Genomic DNA, 20210 nt, shown 5'->3' on the forward strand with positions numbered 1-20210 from the left:
ACCAACCACCAATCGTTTATACCCCCTTTCTTTTTTTTCCCTTATTAAATTTATTAAAAAAAAAAACAATTACGATATCTTCATAAAAATGTATAGTCTTCGTCGTCATTATTATTATTATTATTATTATTATTATTATTATTATTATTATTATTATTATTATTATTATTTAATTAAATTTTAGTCTTTTCGTTAGAGTTTATTTTAATTGTTAATTTTAAAATATGAACAACTCAGGCACGCATTTTTCGTTTTTTTTTTTTTTTTTTGTTGTCGTCGAGATTTGTGTCAATTGGAAACATTCTAAATTAAAAAATAATAATAATAATAATAATAATAATAATAATAATAATAAGGGTCATTCACCTTAATACACGGTTTTTTTTTCAAATAAAAAAAAAATTTTTGAATAATGTTTTTTTTTTTTTTTAAAGAATTATTAGAGTTTGAATCATGGGGCCCCGTGTTGAACACACAACACAACAACTACTTTTAACATTAATTGGAATTAAGGAAAAGAAAAGAAGAAACTATTTATATATATTTTAAATAAACAGGTTATTATTAGGCGCTACCTTGTATCATAACAAACGATCGTTGGTTGTTGTTGTTGTTCTTACCATTTATCTAAAAAGTCTCTCGTCACAGAAATTACTTTCGATTTCACACACACACATATATATATATATATTTTCCACATTGAGAAGTATAGGAAAAAAAAAAAAAATTCAAATATGTTTTTTTTTTTTCCTTGGGCCTTTAATAAAAAAAACGTTGTGATAAAATTTTATGTGATTTTAAAAATAAAATAAAATAAAATAAAATAAAAATTTTTTTTTTATGTGTCATTATTTAAACAACTTGTTACACGTGTTTATTAAATAATTGAAAACTTTTATTTCAGCCTTACATCTCAATTATTAACTTCTTTATATGTATATATATATATAGATATGTGATGCAACAAGATAAATTTATTTTTTATTTATTTTATTTAAAAGCCGGAATATGTTAATCCGAAGCGAAATATTAATTATTATTATAATTATAATGAAATTGACTTACCTTAAGTAAATAATAGATCCGTCTACCAATAACCTTTTCCATCCCGAAGGAACAGGCAATGAATTATTAATTCCAGAATTTGAATTGAAACATGATTTCGAAGAAGAAGTATCATCACAACAATTATTTTTAATAACATTATTTTCATTATTATTATTATTATTATTCGTTACCAAATAAACACTATTCGAATCAATCACTGAGCTATTCACACTACTAACAACAGATTGGCTAATATTTTTATCACTGGTTTCTTTAATTAACATTGCACTATTATTTTCATTGTCATTTAACCCTTTCAACAGTAAGTTGTTATTTTGAATAAAGTTTGAATTTATCACAGATGTGTCACTGGTATTTTGAATATGTGATGCACAATTATTAGTTACTCCTCCATCATTGGGAACATGAATGATTGGATGTACGCCGGATGTATTTCCACTCGCACAATTATGAACATTATTACTTCTATCATCGTTGACATCACCACCACTAATTCCACCAACACCAACACCACCACCACCACCACAATTTGTTTGATAAATTTCACATGGTAAATTATTATTTTCTTTTTTCCAATTTCTATTGTTCGAATAGTTATTTTTAACACAATTGTCTTGGGTTATTACATTATTGACTTTTATCATTTGATTTGTTTGCACTCCCGAAATCATTTTATCCTGTAATACTGGATTTGACACATTTATTAAACCAAATATTTTTTGCTGGTTAACTTTCGGATTTTGTATTAAAAATTTGGATGTGTTTAAAACGTCTTGCGAGGACGGATTTTGTAACATTTGCTGTTGATGATTTGGTTGCACATGGTTTTGAATATTCTTGTTCAAACGATTTGGCAACATTACCACAACATTGTTGACTTGGTTATTTTGTGGCAGCATGTGATTTATGTTATTAATATTTTCATTGCCAAAATTTGTAGGATTGATTGCTGCTGCAAAATTGTTGCACTTCAATACATTTTGATCAGGATGATTGGGATAATTTCCATGCGTAATAAATTCACCATTTTCATTTTGCTCAACCAAATTCGAGTAAGACGAGACATTATTATGAATATTTGATTGATAAGAGTGTAAAATGTTAAGGTTAGCATTGTTATTCAAGGCAGGATTAACAATCAAGGGCAATCTGACTGAATTTTCATTTTCCGACTGACTTTCTGTTGACCCAGAACTTAGACTGCTACAAGTTGACTCTGCTGTTTCCGATTTACTAGAATCACACCTTGGTACATGATTATCTTGTTGCATCAATGCCAAATAATTCTCTGCTATGTCTTTTTGTTGAAACTGATGAAAATTTTGACCATTCAAATTTGGAGCAGATGCAGGCACAGGAAATTCAAATTGATTGTTTGAAATATTACTTGAGTCACTGGAATATTGAAACTGTGAAGCATTAGATATTGAACTCTCATCCGATGATTCGCTTGAGCCCGAGCTTTGATATGTTGACACTAAATTATCGTTTAATTGATAATGATTGCCCAGATTTTGTAGAAAAAATGGTGATGTTTGTTGGTAATTCAGGCCCTGTAAATCTATCGATTGAAAATTTCCACTGGCATATTGGAATCCAGCATCGGTTCTTTGATGTAAGTTGCATAAATCATTGTCGTTATTATCGGAAAGACAATGTGCATTTTTAATATTGGTATTATTATCATTTTTTGTTTTGTTAGAATTGAAAGAATTTGGAATTATGGCGGCTGAAGTATTTGATGATGAATAATTCCCATTGGCGACCAAGGGATAGTGATTTTCAAATAGCCCAAAGCTAGCATTTTGATCCTGAAATGATTGATTTATAATACTAGTTGAACTATCATTATGGTAAGGGTTGGTATGATTCCTAAAATTTTGAGGGTGTTGCTGAATGTAAACAATATTTTGATTTGGTAGCCTTTGATGTTGTCCCTGGAAAGGCTGCTTTTGGACATCAGATTGATGGTCCATGTTGAAGACCTATTTTGAATGTTACTTCATCTTCTAACATCTTGTATCCATTTCCAACTTTCATATGGATGTTGTTCATTAAGTGATGAATTGCCTGAAAAATAAAAAACAAATTTATGTATTAGGTAATGCATTTAAAATTTTCTTTTTATTAAAAGGATATTCATGAAATAACTCAAACGACTAAAAGTAAAATAATACATATGAAAAATGGGTCATATTAATATAAAATTAAGCATTTTCTTTGTACATTATGTTTCATTAAATTTCTGCAATTAATATTTATAAAAGTATCACTATGAATTTTTTGAACTAAATGTATCACAGTCGAATGTTGATGTATACAAATACACATTTACTTATCAATTACAAATCAAAACTTAATTAAGAAAATTTGTCTTTTATTCCTTTATTTCGATAAACATTTTAAAATTTTAATGGCAAAAATTTTAATTTCAAAAAAAACCTTGAAATTATGACATCATTTAAAAAAATAGATTAAGTAATTTAAAAAAAAAACAACAGAAATAATATTTTTTAGAGCATCATATTTTTTTCCTTTTTTTTTCTTTTTTCTTTTTTAAAAGGATTATAAAAATATTTTGAAAACAGAAGAAAAAGGCAAAATATTTTGAAAAAAGTTTTAAAATATTGTTTACAATGGTTAATATAGAAACAAATAATTATAATATGGTCACCTACTTTTCCTGAAATGAAATATTCGTAAAATTAAAAAATGTAAATAATAAAAATAAAAAATTAAAAATTAAAAACGCTTTTTGTATATATAGAGTTTGATTTTTTTTTTTTTTTAATTTATGTAAAAAAATTTACATGCTAAACTAATTTGACATTTATCAATACAGTATTACATAAACAAAAACAAACTATTCAATACCTGCATGACTCGAAGTACGTAAAATTCTACGTATCAATGACAATACTCTTGAAATAAACCGATTAAAATCACATATATAAAAAGCAATATTATTATTCCTTAATTTCGACTAAAACAATAATGATCCTACACATAAAAAAGTTGCAAATATTAGTATTACTAAGATTTTGGCTGCTATATATAAAACACTTTTCCGCGATAAATAAAATTCCAATAACGAACCCTTAATAATTATAAAAGAAAAAAAATAAATTAATTATAAATAATTTTTATTGTACACAATCATAAAAAACGTTATTTTTTATCTAATTAAATAACAATCCCACAAATACACCAACAACCATTGGGCCCGAAATTTGTAACTGCCAAGAAAAAAATGGCGTACATAAATTTCTCCCACAATTATTTCAACATTTGGGAGAAATGACAGATGTTTTGGTAAGAGTAAAACACATGGCAGAATAGTTTGCTCATTTTTTGGGGCCCTATTCCCCGAGCACAGTGTAAAACAAAAATAAAATATTCCATGACGTTATAAAAGGTAAATTTTTTTTTTTTTAAATGCCTTAGTAAACGTGAAAAGGTTAATGATTGAATATTCACTTACCGAAAATTTGTTATGTCAGTTCACGGAAGTCCAAATATGAAAACTGAACCATCAAGTCCTACGGAAAATTCCAACAGGTTTCCTTATTCTCGATGTAGTAGCACTGGATCTGTGAATACCCCTTCGTCAGCTCCAAATTCTGACGAAGATGACAGTGACAATAAAAATTCTCCATTGAGTTATAAGGAAAGGCGAAGGGAAGCACATACCCAAGCCGAACAAAGGCGTAGAGATGCCATTAAAAAAGGCTATGATACGTTACAAGAATTGGTCCCTACTTGTCAACAAACTGATAATTCTGGTTATAAATTAAGTAAAGCGATTGTTCTTCAACGGTCCATTGATTACATTCAGGTTCTTTTTTTTTTCTTTCTTCCTTTAGTCTTTTGTATTAAATTTTATTTAAGTTATAATATTCTTACAAAAAAAAAAAACAAAAATTTTCTATTAGTTTCTTCATCAGCAAAAAAAGAAACAAGATGAAGAAAGAACTGCTTTAAGAAAAGAAGCCATTGCTTTAAAAATAATGCAGGGAAACATTGAACAGATAGTTAAAGCTCAACAAGCCACACCTGATTCTTTAGATAATAGAATTTCAGATGAAGCTAAATTTAAAGTGGTAATTTTATTAATTACAATACTCTGACATTTATAACTTACAGTTACATAACATCTCACACATATTTCCATTCATGTTACAGTTTCAGGCCATTATGGATCAATTATTTGAATCATTCAGTTCATCAGTGTCAGTTAGTAGTTTTTCAGAGTTATCCGGATGTATATTTAGCTGGTTGGAAGAGCATTGCAAGCCACAAACTCTTCATAACCTTGTAGTAAATGTTTTAAATCAATGTCACGAATCAGGAAATTAGGTTATTCATACCTTTCAAATTATTCTTCTACGATTTCATACACTGTATATAATGCATTAACAATTGCTGAAAGTAAAAATTTAAATAACTAACACATTTATTAATTATTATTATTATTATTCTATGAACAAAAATGTTATTTCAATATGATTTTCTGCATTTATAATGTGTAAATTTATCAAATTTTATAATTAATTTCAAAAATTTATGTTTTTTTTTTTTTTTTTTTTTTTATTTAAAATTGTTTTATCATTTTAATTATTAAATTTTATTATCGGTTATCATACATATATATATATTTTGTTATAAATTTTTATTGAAAATTATATATATTTAAAAAAAAAAAATAATAAATCTCTCATGTATTATTTATTAATAACCTCCATCAACTCGACATCATCATATAAACATTTAAATAATAATAATAATAATAATTTAATTTCATTTTAACTACGATAATTAATAAAATTAAATTAATATATAAATGCATACTTAACTTCAGCAAAAAAAAAAAAAAAAATTTAAGCAATCAGCAAAAAATAATTAAGCAGGTTAAACAATAATAATAATAATAATAATAATAAATATAAATAAAAAAGGAAATTTTTGTTGCGCTAAAAAAAAAAAAAAAAGCTCATATATTTTATTTTAAAAAAAAATTTTTTTTTTTTTTTTTTTTAATTACAATATAAATCATTATTTATTAATTAATCATCATTATTTTAAAATAAACTTATTAAAAAAAAAAAATAATAATAATAATAAAATAAAATAAAATAAAAAATAAAAGCACGCATTCTTAATTTAAGCTGCGTTTAAGTTAGGCAACATCACAAAAAATAATGATAATGATAATAATAATAATATATTAATTAGCAATTTCTACTACCATTTTCGTTCATTAAAAAAAAAAAATAAACATACCATTAAATTTAATTTTAGTCCAACTTAAAAAGTTTTTTTTTATAACGTACAATTTTTAAATTTTCTTAATTATTATATTAAGTACCTTTTTTTTTTTTTTTTCATTTTCATTTTAAAAGCAAATATTAAAAAAAAAAAACAAAAAGCCCATAAAGCAGGATTGGATATTTATACCAAAAAATATTTTTTTATTTACAACAAATGCTCCCCCTCCCCTCGCCCCCGCGAAAAAAAAAAAAATTTGAATTTATTTTGTTTATGTACCTATTAATGTTTAAATGGTTGTTGTTTGTTGTTTGTTGTTGTTGGTAATTATCAAGGTAATAAAAAAATAATTTAAGAAAGTCTTTTTTTCTCACTATTATTATTATTATTATTTTTTTTTTTTATTTAAAAACTTTTTTAGGACCTTCATTTTATTTTTTTAGGCAAGTTTAAAACCGTTATAAACATATATTATATGTATATATCTATGACTAAAAAAAACGTCTTGGTGGAAAAAAATAATAATAATAATAATAATCGAATGCTTATTTTTCTTAAAGCAAAAATTGCTTATGGTAAAAAAAAAAAAAAAACTCCTATCCTTTCATCAATGTGTATAATCGACATCTTTTTTTTTTTTAAAATAATTATTATTATTATTATTATAATTTATTATTACATTTTCCATTTATTTAATTAATTAATTAATTTCTTTCTTTTTGTCTTTTTACATAAAAACTAATTTTAATTATACACCCTTAATAATTATACCATTAACAAATAAATGTGTGTCTGTGTGTGTGTGTGATTATGAGCTTTCTTTATTTTTAAAAAAACTTTTATGTTTCACTCATTTTCCCCTTTTCTTTCGAATGAAAATCCTTAAAGTTTTCCTTTTGAAATAAAAAAAAAAAAGTTACAAAAAGTTTAAATGATTTACCTTTTTATTTTCTCTCTCTCTCTCTCTAGCTTTCTTCCTGTCAGACTGTTTTCCCATTCTCTCTCTCTCTTTCTCATTCTATCCTACTGCTCTCTCCCTTTTTTTCCCCCATTTTGTTTTTTTGTATTGTAATAAGAAGAAGAGTTAATGCTTATATTTTTTTTTTCTTTTTTGTATTTTTATTTGTTTTTTTTTTTTTCTTTTTTTTTTTTTTTTTGTTTTCTAGACTCACCAATTGAGGAAATCAATTTTACATCACTTTCTACACGATTATAATATTAATTCTAACGTTTAACTTTTTTTTTTTTTTTTTTTCTTTTCGTTTTTGTTACTTTACTTTTTATTATTATTATTATTATTATTTCTTTTTCTCCCTTTTCTCTCTCTCTCTCTCTCTTCTTCCTCCTTTTTAATAATTAGGTTTTAACGCGTTTGCTTCCACATCTCACTTTCAAAACTCTTTTAGGTTTTTTGCTACTACAGGAATCCATCGATGAAGAAGATTCTTCTTCGGCAATTTTCCTTTTTAAATTTTTACCCCGATTCGATTTGGACGTCGACGGATTTTGTTTAGCCGGAGAAGAAGAATTTGATTTTTCATCTTTTCCTTTTCCCCCTCGGGGTGATACTAAATCCGATACCATTTTCGATTCGGATGATCTTGTGTCGAGACTTCCGGAAACACGATTTTGTGATTTGTCATCTTTTTTCTGATCGCAAAATTTCCAAAAATCTTCTTCTTTGCTTGTACTCGGTTCGGTGCGAAGTTCAATTGTTTCTATTGGGAGATTATGTTCTAAACCAAAACCTGTCGATTAAATTATTATTATTATTATTATTATTATTATTATTATTATTTTAATGTAAACGAGTGGTGGTGATAAGATGGGTCGTCATCATCACCTTCGGAAGGTGGTTCTCTGCTTAAACTTTGTAATTCTTCCGTAGGAGTCGGAATAAAACTGACTTGACCACAATTATTACACAATGGCGGTAAAGCCGGCGTTTTTGATCTCCAATATTGTAATTCCGTTTTGCATTTGTTCAATTCTTGTAAAAGAGTGCTAAATTTCCTCGAGGTTTCTTCATTTTTCTTATCGTATTCATCCATTCTTGATGTGTATTCGAGAATTTGTTTTTGTTGGTCGGCAATTTTCGATTTGCAAGTTCTTAAATCTCTTCTCATGACGGTTAACTGATTGTTATATCTTTAAGAAAGAATACAAAATTTATTCATGTCCTTTTCGATTAAAATTTAATAAGTTTTTATTCCAACCTTTTCATTCCTTGTTTAATTTTTCTAATTCTTTTTCTCAACACCATGTTTGATTGAGGCACTGGTTGTGGATCAATGGATGATGCTTCATTTCCACTAGTCGGACTTTCATATCCTTTACTTCCGTGCGGAGGCGAATCAAGTGTAAAATAATTGCTAGATGGAGCTTAATACATGAAAAATCAATCAATCAATCAATTTATAATAATTAATTTAAACGTATTTAAATAAAAATCATTGATTAAACTTACAACTCCTTGGGAATGAAAAATCTATAAAATCCGTTCCAAAATATCCAATTTCCGGTAGTGTCGGTTCAATGTGATCTTTAAAAAATTCCATAGCCATTGTTGATAAATCAAAAAGTTCATCAGTGACTTTGTATGGTCTGGTTAATTTTGTTGTTACTTTTATGTAATGTAATATATGATTAACTTCATCAAGAATCTAAAATAATTAAAATTTTAGATGAAAATAAAAAAAAAAATGAAATTAAAAAGGGTAAAAATTTCAGGTGAATTATGAGCTTGTAAAAAAATGGCTCATGTTGTCGCACAAGAATATGACAACCTAAATACAGTAACAAATCATCAAAAAAAAAAAAAAAGAAAAAATGACTCACTTCACCAGCGAAAAAACAACAATGTTTCCTTTCAATGTGTTTCCCAAAAGTCATTTGCAATAATGTTAATCTCATGTGAAGAGTTTCAATAATGTCACTCTCGCAAGCCAACGGATGATTCCTTCTTGCCGATTCTCTTCTAGGCATTTTAGCTTTGATGCTTTGAAATCTATGAAGCATTTGATGTTGAAGACGTTGAAATGTAGAATTTAAAATTGCTTGGCATACCCTATCTAATTGACGACATACCTGAATGTTTTTAAATTAAATAATTGTCATAATTATTTTCCAATAAATATATTTCAATGCCTAAATGAAATTATGTTATATTTACCAGGCGAAGATGGGCGACATTTTTATAACCCAAAAAACTAAAAATCTTATCTAAAATTTCATGAGGAAGGTCCAATAAATTAATTGTCGATGTCTGCTGCGATTGAGCAGGAGTGCTATTGTTATTATTATTATTATTGGCAACAGCCACTTCATTATTAGATGTAGATGGCATGTAAGATGGTGGTGGCATAGAAGGAGCTGAAAGCCCACTTCGAAGTAATTTACCACCATTATGTGGAGTTGAATGATTTGAATGAGATGCTTCATTCGTGGTATTCCCACCAGAAACATAAGATTCATTTGAAGATGCAATATTACTGCTTTGACGAGTGGACACCATTTTTTATTTTTATTTTATATTTATATAACTACTGAACACCTGAAACAAAATTTAATCAATTTTTTTTTTTTTTTAATAAAATTTCTCTCAACATCAAGCATTTAAACCAACTGAAAATTTTTGAAAAAAAAAAAAAAAAGTAAAATTTCACCTGAACCAAACAAACAAACAAACAATAAAATTCAATAAATAATGATTTATGTGAGGTTAAAATATTAAATAAATCATAAATTTAAATTCTCCCTCATTTTTAAATATAACCTATAAAATTCACAATAAATAATTAAATGAAATTTTTGTTTTATAAACAAAAAATAAATTGGTTAGAGCCTTTTAATTTTTAAAAGCCATTTTAAAAATAACTTAATGACATGCAAATGTAAATCTGGAGAATATTTCGACCGAAAATTAAATCCAATATTAATATATATATATATTTATACTGAAATTAAAACAATTTCTTTCACATTTACAATTTTAAAATAATTTTCAATAAATTAAAAAGTTAAATGGTACCTTGAATAGGCAAGAAATAAGGTATTAAAAGGTAATTAAATTTTTTAGAAAATTGTTATTACTAACAAAAAAAAAAAGAAGATTACATTTCACAAATATTAAAAATTAAATTATAGAAAAAAAAAAAAAAAATTAATTTAAATAAAAATTAAAACTATTAAAATAATATATGTAATAAATATTTGCACATAAAAGTCATTTTTAATTAAATATAATTTAATAAACGTAATTCAAAAAATAATTTAAAAAAAAAAAAATCATACCTTTAAATTAATATTTCATATATATATATAAATCCATGAATATTCTTTGTTAAAAACAATTTTTTTTAAAAAAAAAAAAAAAAAAAAAAAAAACGAACTTTATGTTGAGGATATAATGATTAAAATGGACGACGGTCAATTTAAAAAAAAAAAAAAACTAAATTGAAATTATTATTATTATTATTATTTTTTTTTTCTTTCTTCAATTCATCTATTGAAAAGCAACCATATTATATTATATGCTTTTATATTTCAAAAAAAAAATTTTTTTTTTTTCGTTTTAAGTAATAACATTTGTACTTTCCTGTCGCGATAAATTATATAAAACACAAATACCTTATTGAATAAATATATTTAGAGAAAAAGAAAAACAGAAAGGAAAAAAAAAATGGAGAAAAAAAAAAAAAAAAAAAAACTATTTTAAAGAGAGATATGGAGAATATAAAAGCACTTACAATGACATTTAATACAAAATTTTTCATTTGAACAAGACAAGTACGCGCAGACGCAAACTCATACGTTTTCACACAATCCAAGAATCATTTCTTCCCGCCAATTATAATATTTGAATTTTACAAACAAAGAAAATTATTTTTACATCGTTATTATTTATTTTTTCCTCATTTATTTATTTATTTTTTTAAATATGCATACATATTATTTAAAAAAACATTTAATTTTTTAATAATTATTTATCGAAAGAATTGGGGGAAGGGGGAAAAAAAAATAAATAAATAAATGTATGAAAAACTTACCTCCATATTTGCCAGATAAAATTTTTTTTCTTCATTTTTCTTCCATATTATTTTTTCCAGTTTCCGGTGAGTTTTATTATCTAAATCAATATTAATATTAATAAAAATTTAAAAATAAAAATAAACTTTTCCCTTCTAATAATCTTCACTTCCATCATCGAAATTGTTAATTTTTGTGTCTTTTGACAAACGTAATTAAAATTCATCACAAAAAAAAAAATTTATGAATTTAAATAATGACCATATCGTATCATCGCTCTAATAATAATAATAATAATTTAAATGTAAATTCTGTAACGGTAAAATCACAAAATTATTTTGTTTTGTTTTTTTACGAGTTTGATGTCGTATGTAAGTGTCGATCGTTTATTTCGTCAGTTTAAACAATAAAAATGCCTTTTATTAAAGTTATAAAATAAATTTTAAATAAAGTGAACCGCCGGTATTATTATAATAAGAAATATGTACGGTATTAAATTCACAAAAAAAAAAAATTCGGTAATAAAACTGAGGCGAAAAAAAAAATTTTAAATTATCCAAGATGGCGTTGAAAAAAAAAAAAAAACGTTATTAAAAATACGCATTGCAGGTGAAATTTTTTTTTTGTTTCAACTCGCGAATCGGTGACGTTTAAAAAAATAAAATAATATATGATGGAGGAAAAAAAAAAAAGAAAAAAATAGAAAGAAAAATAAAAATAAATAATAAGAAATTTTTTATATGCGACTTAAAATTTACCCACGGGATAGATTACGTCATAAAACTAAAAGTATCGACAAAGATGGCGGTGGCGGCGACAGCGACGACGACGACGCCGATGGCGACGGCGGCAAATTTGACGAACTAAATTCGTTTGTTTATATGTCAACGGTTCAAAATAATTTAAAACGTTCGTCGAAAAAAATTTTTATTTTAAATTTAAATTTAAATTTTATATTCGTCATCAAAAAAAAAAATTTCTTTTTTTTATATATAATTTCGTAAAAATAAATAAATAAATTTTAATAAATAAATAACAATAATAATAATAATAATAATAATAATAATAATAATAATAATAATAATAATAATAAAACTACTTCGAAAAATAAATTAATAATAAATTAAATTTAAAAAATAATATCGTAACCTTTTTTTTTTCCTTTTGGATATTAAACGACTGATTGGAAAAAGGCACTACAAGAGGACAACATGTTTTGGGGGGGGGGGAACTTTCGGCCCCGATATAAGAAAATAATAATAATTCTCTAATGTAATTCCAAATGTTGACGTACCATCTACCCAAGCAGCAAAATTTTCATACTCGTACTCATACTTTTATCAATGTCATCCCATTTTTTTTTGTTTTCTCATCGTCATCATCATCATCGTGATCACGATCATCATCATTTACATAGTCATCAATAATATTATTATTATTATTAATAATATTTAACCAAAATTTAAAATATATATAAAAAAAATGTCAACTTGTAAAATAAAAAACTGTTCTGTCGTTTAGCTTTTGAACGGGTCTAGAATTATTCAACATTGGTTTACCATCGATAGCTAATAGTTTTCTAAATCTAGACATCTGAAAAACAAATCATCATTATTATTATTATTACATAGTTTGAGTTGAAATGATTAAATAATCGAAAAAAGGTACCAAACCTGACGTTTGGAAACTGCAATGGTTTCACTTTGTATTATGTATGTAACAATTTCACTGCAAGGCGGTTGAGTGATGGAACCTTCGTATTTATAATAATTATAATCAAATTGAGGATAAATATCATTTAAAGAAAATGGCTGTATGTGACAGCTAGATTTTGGATTTTTAACATTGTTTAAATTATCGATAATTATACTTAAAAATCCAGGATTATCCACGGGAGTTATCTGTAAATCAATAGCATTATCGTTAAAAAAAAAAAAAATTTTCCGTCGTGTATACATTTAACGGTTTTTCTCAGGTATGACCTCGAATAAAAAAGCAACTATGACAATTCCGTTTGGATTTTGATCGTAATGTGCCTCCATGGGATTACTATAACCATCTTTTAAAAAAATCATGTGTAATTCCAACGGAAACCTTTCATAATCGATTGTATGTTCGCTACCTTCGGTATCGGTAGGACCCCAATGAAAATATAATCTGTTAAATACGTAGCATTCGTTATTTAACGGTAATCCGGTTATTTCCGGTTTTCCATTCGTCCATTGACCGTTGACGGCAACTAGAAAAATAAACGATATTTTTTTTTAAATTAATAATATCGTAGATATATTGATTGATTGATTGATTGATTGTTTTTGTTTACTAGAATAACCGTCGTTGTGTATCATCATTAATTCTGGTAATTCGTAAAAATTATTCCATATTAAAGGACCGCAAGGACATTGCATGGAATCATTAACGACAATGTTAATCGGTGATTGTTTGTCTCCCAATGCGTTCACGTAATGTTCTTTCCACATGGACGGCCCTTAACATTAATTATTATCATTATTATTATTATCCATTGTTTTAAGAATAAAAAAATGTTCACACACACACACACACACACAAAAAAAAAAAAATAATAATAATAAAATACTTACCATTATTTTTTCTATAACCGAATTGAAATTCTGGTTCTTGGGATCTGTCGACGGATTGAAAACACGAAGATATGTTAAATATGCTCTCGCAGAAAATAACTAAAACATGTTTAAGAGAAAATGTTTTGTTTTAAATCGAACAACAACAACATTATATTGTTTGTTTTCGAATTGAAAATCTCACTCACCGATTATTATTAAAAAAATACCAAATAAAATAATTTCAAATAATTTTGATTTATTATCGCACCACGAAAACATGTTTAAATCTTCTAAATAAACATATGATTTACTATTTTTAAGGGATTGTGCTGGAACTCCAACGGCCCAATTTGTTATTTTATTAAATGTTTCCCATGCGAGCATCAACATGAAATTAACTTTTGTTAATACCAAGCTAGACAACAAACAGAAGCTGAATTCGGGTAATACCATGCTCAATTTTGCTTCACAAAGTTTTTTTTTTTTTTTTTTTTCTTTTTTTAAAATGTATTATTATATAAAATCAAAACAAAATCAAAATCAAAACCGAAACGGACAAAAAAAAAAAAAAAAAAAAAAAAAAAAAGAGAAAAGAAAACTTTAAAATCCGTACATTCTAGTCGTCGTCGTCGTCGTTGTCGTCGTCATCGTCGCCATATTGTATTACGTAGATTTTTTGTTTATTTTTAATTTTTTTTTTTTTTTACTCTATGATTTTTCCCTTAAAATAATAATAATTATATGCTGCTAAACACTATATCACGGTTATTAATGATGATGATGATGATGATGATGATCCTTGGCCTTGGATTATTAAACGATGTTTCCAGCCGGTGTGGAAAATTTCTTAGAAAATTATTATTATTATTATTATTATAGTTATTAATATTATTTAACTATCTATGTAAGTTAAAATAAAATTATCGGTTTTGTTTACATGTAATTATTACGTTTAAAAAACGTTTTTTTGCACGAAGAGTAAACGAAAGGTTAAAAAAAAATTTTATTTTTTTTATTTTTTTGTTTTTAAAACTTGCTCAAATAATATTTTAATAAAATAATTTTTTAAAGAAAAAAACAAAATAAAAGAGAAAAAATAAAATAAAATCGATCATGTCATGATTATTATTATTATTAATTATATACGTAATACATATCTCTTCCGTTTCGATTTTGTAACGGTCTAAAATTTTGTATTAAATTTCCATTATCGCTTCTAACCGATCTTCTCAATATTGCCAACTGAAAAAAAAATGTCGTAGTCGTCGTTTAAAATTTAAAATTTTTTAAATTTTTTCTTCCCGTCGGTTATTAAAAAAAATACTCACTTGACGTTCGGAAATGGGTAATGGTTTGGAACTTATGATCCAGACGACACCTTCAGAACATGGAGGAGTCGTTAGGGAACCCTTATAAGTAACATAATCGGAAGAAAAGGTTTCGATGAGGTCATCAAGTGCAAAAGGTTTAACAAAACCTTTTTTCTTTTCGCTTCCTTCGACTTCTTTAACACTTTGTAGAAAATTTCTCAAATTGTGATTGTCTTTATCGGATACCTAGACAGAAAGAGTAAAATTTATAAACCGGAAAAGGAAGACATTTTGTTTAGCGTTGGACTTACCTCGAACATGAATGATACGACGACTAAATCCGTTGGAGAATCATCCAATTCTAAATCATCATCAGGTTCGGTTTCTCTATCGTGGACAATATGAAGTTCAAGAGGATACCTTTTACCATCGATTGTATGTTCGGAACCACTTGAAGAATCTTTTCCCCAATGAAAATGAAATTGTGAAAAAAAATAACGATTTTCCAACGGTCCGTTTGTTATTGATGGCGTATCCGTTACTCTTCCCCATAAACCGTTACCGTGTACGGAATGTTTTGAATTTTCAATTATCATAGTTTTAGGTACGTTAGAATAATTATCCCACGTGAGTGGTAATCGTGTTTTTCTTTTTTCTAAATTTTTTATCGATATATCTATCGGTGATTGCATATTACCAGAACATTCTGGAAAATTTCTTGCCCAATTCGATGGAGCTTAAACAACAACAACAACAATAACAATTACAACAAAATATTACTTCTTTTCCCTCCCCCGCCACGATTTTTATTTTTGCGCATTTTGTTTTGGGAGGTGAATGGGGGGAGTGGGAGGGGGGAGGAGAAGGATTCAACATAACAATGCTCCGATAATTAATTTAACGATTCCTAAAAATTGTGCTCCTTGCATGGCCGTTATAATAACACCTCTCGAACTTTGTCTCGTTGCCAGACCTCCGAGAGCTCCCAATATTCCTCCTATTATTATACCTTTTATCGTACCACCTACTATGTAACTAAAACATCCCCTATCGCTCATTTTTAAAAATTTCAAGAGAGGGGAGGGGGAAATGACGAACGGTTCGTTCACTCTTCCAAAAAAAAATTTATTACGTTCGGTTCGTCTCCTCGTTTGAAGACAAAAACATTTTGATCGTGCCAAAATCAAAGAAAAATTTCGTTTCGCCGCGATAAATAATAATAATAATAATAATAAAAGCAGAAGGTTTTTGAAAAAACTCGTCGATGATACGGTTGGCTACACTTATCATTAATTACAAATAATAAAAATGGTGTAAACAATAGAAAATTCAATTTTTTTTTAGTAATTTTTTTTCGCAAGATTTCAATTCCGGGTTAAATTAAATTTTACTTTTTTTTCGGGAAAATTATACCGTACGCACACGCACGCACACGCACACGCACACGCATACACGCGCTAAAATGTGGAAGACGTTGAGTCCTCAACAAAAACGTTTGTTCTTGTACGGTTTTGTTCTTGCATTTGTTTACAATGCTACGGTGACTTGGATGAATTATAAAAAACGAAGATTTTAAATTTTTTTCTTTTTCCCATCTGTTTCGTTCGTGACGTCCCCTACGCCCCCTCCCCCCCCCCCAAAAAAAAAAAAATAATCAAAATATATATATATATTGTCTTATGTCAGTACAGTTGGGAGCAACTGTCGTTCTTGAAGTGAGTTCAAGAAATGCTTCTTGGGTTACCATTGGAATCTTCGGCGGTTTAATTTATGGTTTTATGACGACTTCCGGTGATGGTGAAAATGCCGGCGGAAGAATATTCAGTTGCGCATTGATCGGAGGTGCCGTTATGGGTATCATTGGAAACATACTCTTGTGGGCGAACATTGTCGAAACTCCATCTTGTCTTTTAAGTCAAAAACAAGGAGGGAAAACTCTACGAATGTATAATAATAATAATGTTCGATCAATAATATAATATAAAATTTTTACACCCCCCTTTACCCCATTATCATTATTATTATTTATATATATATATATATATATATATATATATATATATATATATATATATAATAAATTTAATACGAGTTTATTTATCGCTAGAAAATGTTAATTATAAAAAGGCTGTGATGATGATAATAATAATAATAATAAAAATTTGTGTTTCGACATGTCTTTTTTTTTAAATCATCATCATTATCTCGATTAATTTTAATTGATTTTCTTTTGTGAGGGGAGGGGAGGGAAATTCAAAATCAAAAATGTTAAAAAATTACACAACGGAATTAAAAATCGAAGTTATCGATGGTCTTCTAACGGGAGCCATTATCGGAACTTTAATCACGTTAATTAATTTTTCAATACATTTTTTATTCGGGAGAAGACGCGGTCCCCGTTTTCCGGAACGTATATTTAGGGGAGCACTACAAGGAGGAATGATGGGTTGCCTATTGAGAACCGTTTTGACATTTTTCAAATTGTACATACAATAAAAATATATATATATATATATATAATCACGTTCATTTTTTATATATTCAATAAACAACAAATAACCGAAATACGTATCGGTTAAACGTGACGCCATTTTTATTTTTATTATTATTTAAAATTTTTATTTATTTACGAACTGATTAGCATTTATAATATTTAAAAATTCCGGTTTGTCGAGTTTTTAAATATTATTATTATTAATATGTAAAATAATAATAAATGACAGATAAACAACACGAAAACGTATTTTTAATAAATAAATAAATAAATAAATTTTTATTGTAAAATTTTACAAAACGTTCACACGTATTCATTTATTTTTTTTTTTTTTTTATTATTTTTTATTTTATTTTTTATTTAATTAATAATAATAAGTAAATTTTCTTCGACACGGAGTCAAAAATTTAATAAAAAAAAAATTTAATAAAAAAAAAAAAAAAAAAAAAAAATTTGAGAAGTAGCGGAATCGAACGCACGTACTCCCACTCGCACGGACGCACGGACGAACGCACACAATTGTGTTTTTAATTAAGTGATAATTTCGTCATCTAAACAAACATTCTTTGAAAAAAACATAAACAACACCGATTAATGCTCCGGATATTATACCGCCCATAACGTGTGTTATTAATGTTTTACACGGTGTTTCATCGACAGAATGTGGGACTCCATCCAAACTCACGGCTCTTATTGACCCTAAAACGACTCCGATGCTCAAACCAATGAGGCAACCTTCCACGGCTCCATCTTTGAACGATGCACCTTGGTTGCATATATTCATTGCTTTTTTTTTTTTTTTTTATAAGGTCAAATTTTTTTTAGAGAATAAATTTATCTATTATACCCCATAATTCCTTTCCTTTTATATTCTTCTATCATTAATTATTAATTATTATTATTATAAATTATTACATTTATTGTTATTTTTTTTTGTTTTAATATAAATCTGTCATACTTATAATTTTGCAGCCATTTTTAAAACCGAATAAAACATTTTAATTGCTGCCAAATTTCCCCCAAAAAATAATAATAATAATAAAATAAAAATCCCTGGTTTCCTCTGTTCGAACCACGTGATTTTTAACCGCGAAAATAAAAACAAAAAATTTTTCAAATGTAAACATTTATTATTATATCGATACCGGAAAATTTAAATTTTTCCGTTATTCACCATCATTCTAATATTATTATTATTATTATCGTTTCAACCTTATGATATTAATAATAATAATAATAATAAATTATAAAAATAAAAATAAAAATTGTTGTTATTTCGAATTATATTTTAACAAGTTTTTACTCGTCAAAAGTCAAAAAAACCTTTTCGGGGTCATTAACCTTTTCCGTTTCGATAAAATATATATTAATAATAATAATTATTATAGTGAGAAATTATTTATCGTTGTGTTTTTCTTTAACGAATTTTTAACGTTCGAAAAAAAAATTTTTTTAAATAAAAAAAGAAAAAACAAAAACAAACAGAAGACAAAAAAAAAACATACGAAAAACATAAACACAATTTTTTTTTTTTTTTTTTTTTTTTTACAATTATTTTGTTTTCATTTTTTTTTTTTTTTTTTTTTTTTTTTTTTACAATTTCATTTTAATAAAAAATAATTAAAAAAATAAATAAATTTTTTTAGAAGAGAGAAAAAAAAAAAGGAAAAAAAGGAAAAAAAAGGGGAAAAAAAAAAAAAAATGGTTTGCAAAGGTCCTTGTATTTTGACTATGAAATCCGGTATGGTTGATGGCATGCTTGTTGGTATGCTTTTAGGTGCCGCGTATGGAGTTTTTCAGGTACGACGCATTATAATTTCACTATAGAAATAATAATAATAATTCACCTCCCCCTCTCCCCCCGGGCAAAATTTTATTTTTAAAGGTATTCAGATCCGAAGACGGTCCGAATGCACAAAAGGTAGCCATTGATATTGCGGATTGGTCTATACACATGGCGGTTTTATGCGCATTAATAGGAGCACTCGTGGCTTTAGCGAGAGGACTTTAATTTTTCCCATCACCAAATAATAATAATAATAATAAATACTTACAATTCGAACCTACGTAAGAAAATTCTCCTATTTTATTATCGATAACGTCTTCTGGATTCCACCAACTTGGCTGATACGAAGGTCCGTACCATTTATTTTTTTTATTTTTATTATTACCATTACCATTACCATTTCCATTATTTTTATTATTATTTTTTTGACCTGAAATCAATCTTTTTTTTTTAAACAAATAATTATCATTATTATTATGATAATAACGACGTATATACGTACCTTCGATAAAACACGATTGAATAATTAATAAATACGTTAAATAAAATAACATTGTCGCGAATAATTTTTGTCGTCTTTCGACAGTGTCGTCACTTTTAATACTAACTAATTAAAACCTGTTTTCCTCCTTTTATTTTATAGTATTTTTAAATGTGTGTGTGTGTGTGTGTGT

The 20210-nt window shown here is 26.5% G+C and overlaps 7 protein-coding genes across 7 annotated transcripts; 2 read left to right on the forward strand and 5 right to left on the reverse strand.

Moving 5' to 3' along the window:
- Positions 1-920: 920 nt before the first annotated feature.
- On the reverse strand, positions 921-3044 carry Phum_PHUM259780 (ribosomal protein VAR1, putative; the record flags this gene model as incomplete). The annotated part of the gene is made up of 2 exons (XM_002426514.1): positions 921-927; positions 1066-3044. 2 exons carry the CDS (start codon positions 3042-3044, stop codon positions 921-923), a joined length of 1986 nt encoding a protein of 661 aa, XP_002426559.1.
- Positions 3045-4561: 1517 nt separating this feature from the next.
- Phum_PHUM259790 (bhlhzip transcription factor bigmax, putative) lies at positions 4562-5424 on the forward strand (the record flags this gene model as incomplete). Its single annotated transcript, XM_002426515.1, has 3 exons — positions 4562-4903; positions 5001-5168; positions 5251-5424. 3 exons carry the CDS (start codon positions 4562-4564, stop codon positions 5422-5424), a joined length of 684 nt encoding a protein of 227 aa, XP_002426560.1.
- Positions 5425-8126: 2702 nt separating this feature from the next.
- Positions 8127-9847, reverse strand: Phum_PHUM259800 (F-box only protein, putative; the record flags this gene model as incomplete). Its single annotated transcript, XM_002426516.1, has 5 exons — positions 8127-8481; positions 8550-8664; positions 8804-8996; positions 9172-9420; positions 9506-9847. 5 exons carry the CDS (start codon positions 9845-9847, stop codon positions 8127-8129), a joined length of 1254 nt encoding a protein of 417 aa, XP_002426561.1.
- A 2999-nt stretch (positions 9848-12846) lies between these two features.
- Phum_PHUM259810 (carbonic anhydrase, putative) lies at positions 12847-14399 on the reverse strand (the record flags this gene model as incomplete). Its single annotated transcript, XM_002426517.1, has 7 exons — positions 12847-12954; positions 13035-13262; positions 13344-13600; positions 13685-13849; positions 13965-14063; positions 14174-14236; positions 14258-14399. 7 exons carry the CDS (start codon positions 14397-14399, stop codon positions 12847-12849), a joined length of 1062 nt encoding a protein of 353 aa, XP_002426562.1.
- A 681-nt stretch (positions 14400-15080) lies between these two features.
- On the reverse strand, positions 15081-16314 carry Phum_PHUM259820 (carbonic anhydrase, putative; the record flags this gene model as incomplete). The annotated part of the gene is made up of 4 exons (XM_002426518.1): positions 15081-15188; positions 15275-15502; positions 15568-15992; positions 16131-16314. The coding sequence occupies 4 exons, from the start codon at positions 16312-16314 to the stop codon at positions 15081-15083; spliced, it is 945 nt and encodes a 314-aa protein (XP_002426563.1).
- Positions 16315-16935: 621 nt separating this feature from the next.
- Positions 16936-17752, forward strand: Phum_PHUM259830 (uncharacterized protein; the record flags this gene model as incomplete). The annotated part of the gene is made up of 2 exons (XM_002426519.1): positions 16936-17201; positions 17494-17752. The coding sequence occupies 2 exons, from the start codon at positions 16936-16938 to the stop codon at positions 17750-17752; spliced, it is 525 nt and encodes a 174-aa protein (XP_002426564.1).
- A 525-nt stretch (positions 17753-18277) lies between these two features.
- Phum_PHUM259840 (uncharacterized protein) lies at positions 18278-18534 on the reverse strand (the record flags this gene model as incomplete). Its single annotated transcript, XM_002426520.1, has 2 exons — positions 18278-18301; positions 18328-18534. 2 exons carry the CDS (start codon positions 18532-18534, stop codon positions 18278-18280), a joined length of 231 nt encoding a protein of 76 aa, XP_002426565.1.
- Positions 18535-20210: the final 1676 nt, after the last annotated feature.

This window comes from Pediculus humanus, genomic scaffold (genome assembly GCF_000006295.1).
Source record: "Pediculus humanus corporis 1103172107633 genomic scaffold, whole genome shotgun sequence".
Lineage (NCBI taxonomy): Eukaryota > Metazoa > Arthropoda > Insecta > Psocodea > Pediculidae > Pediculus > Pediculus humanus.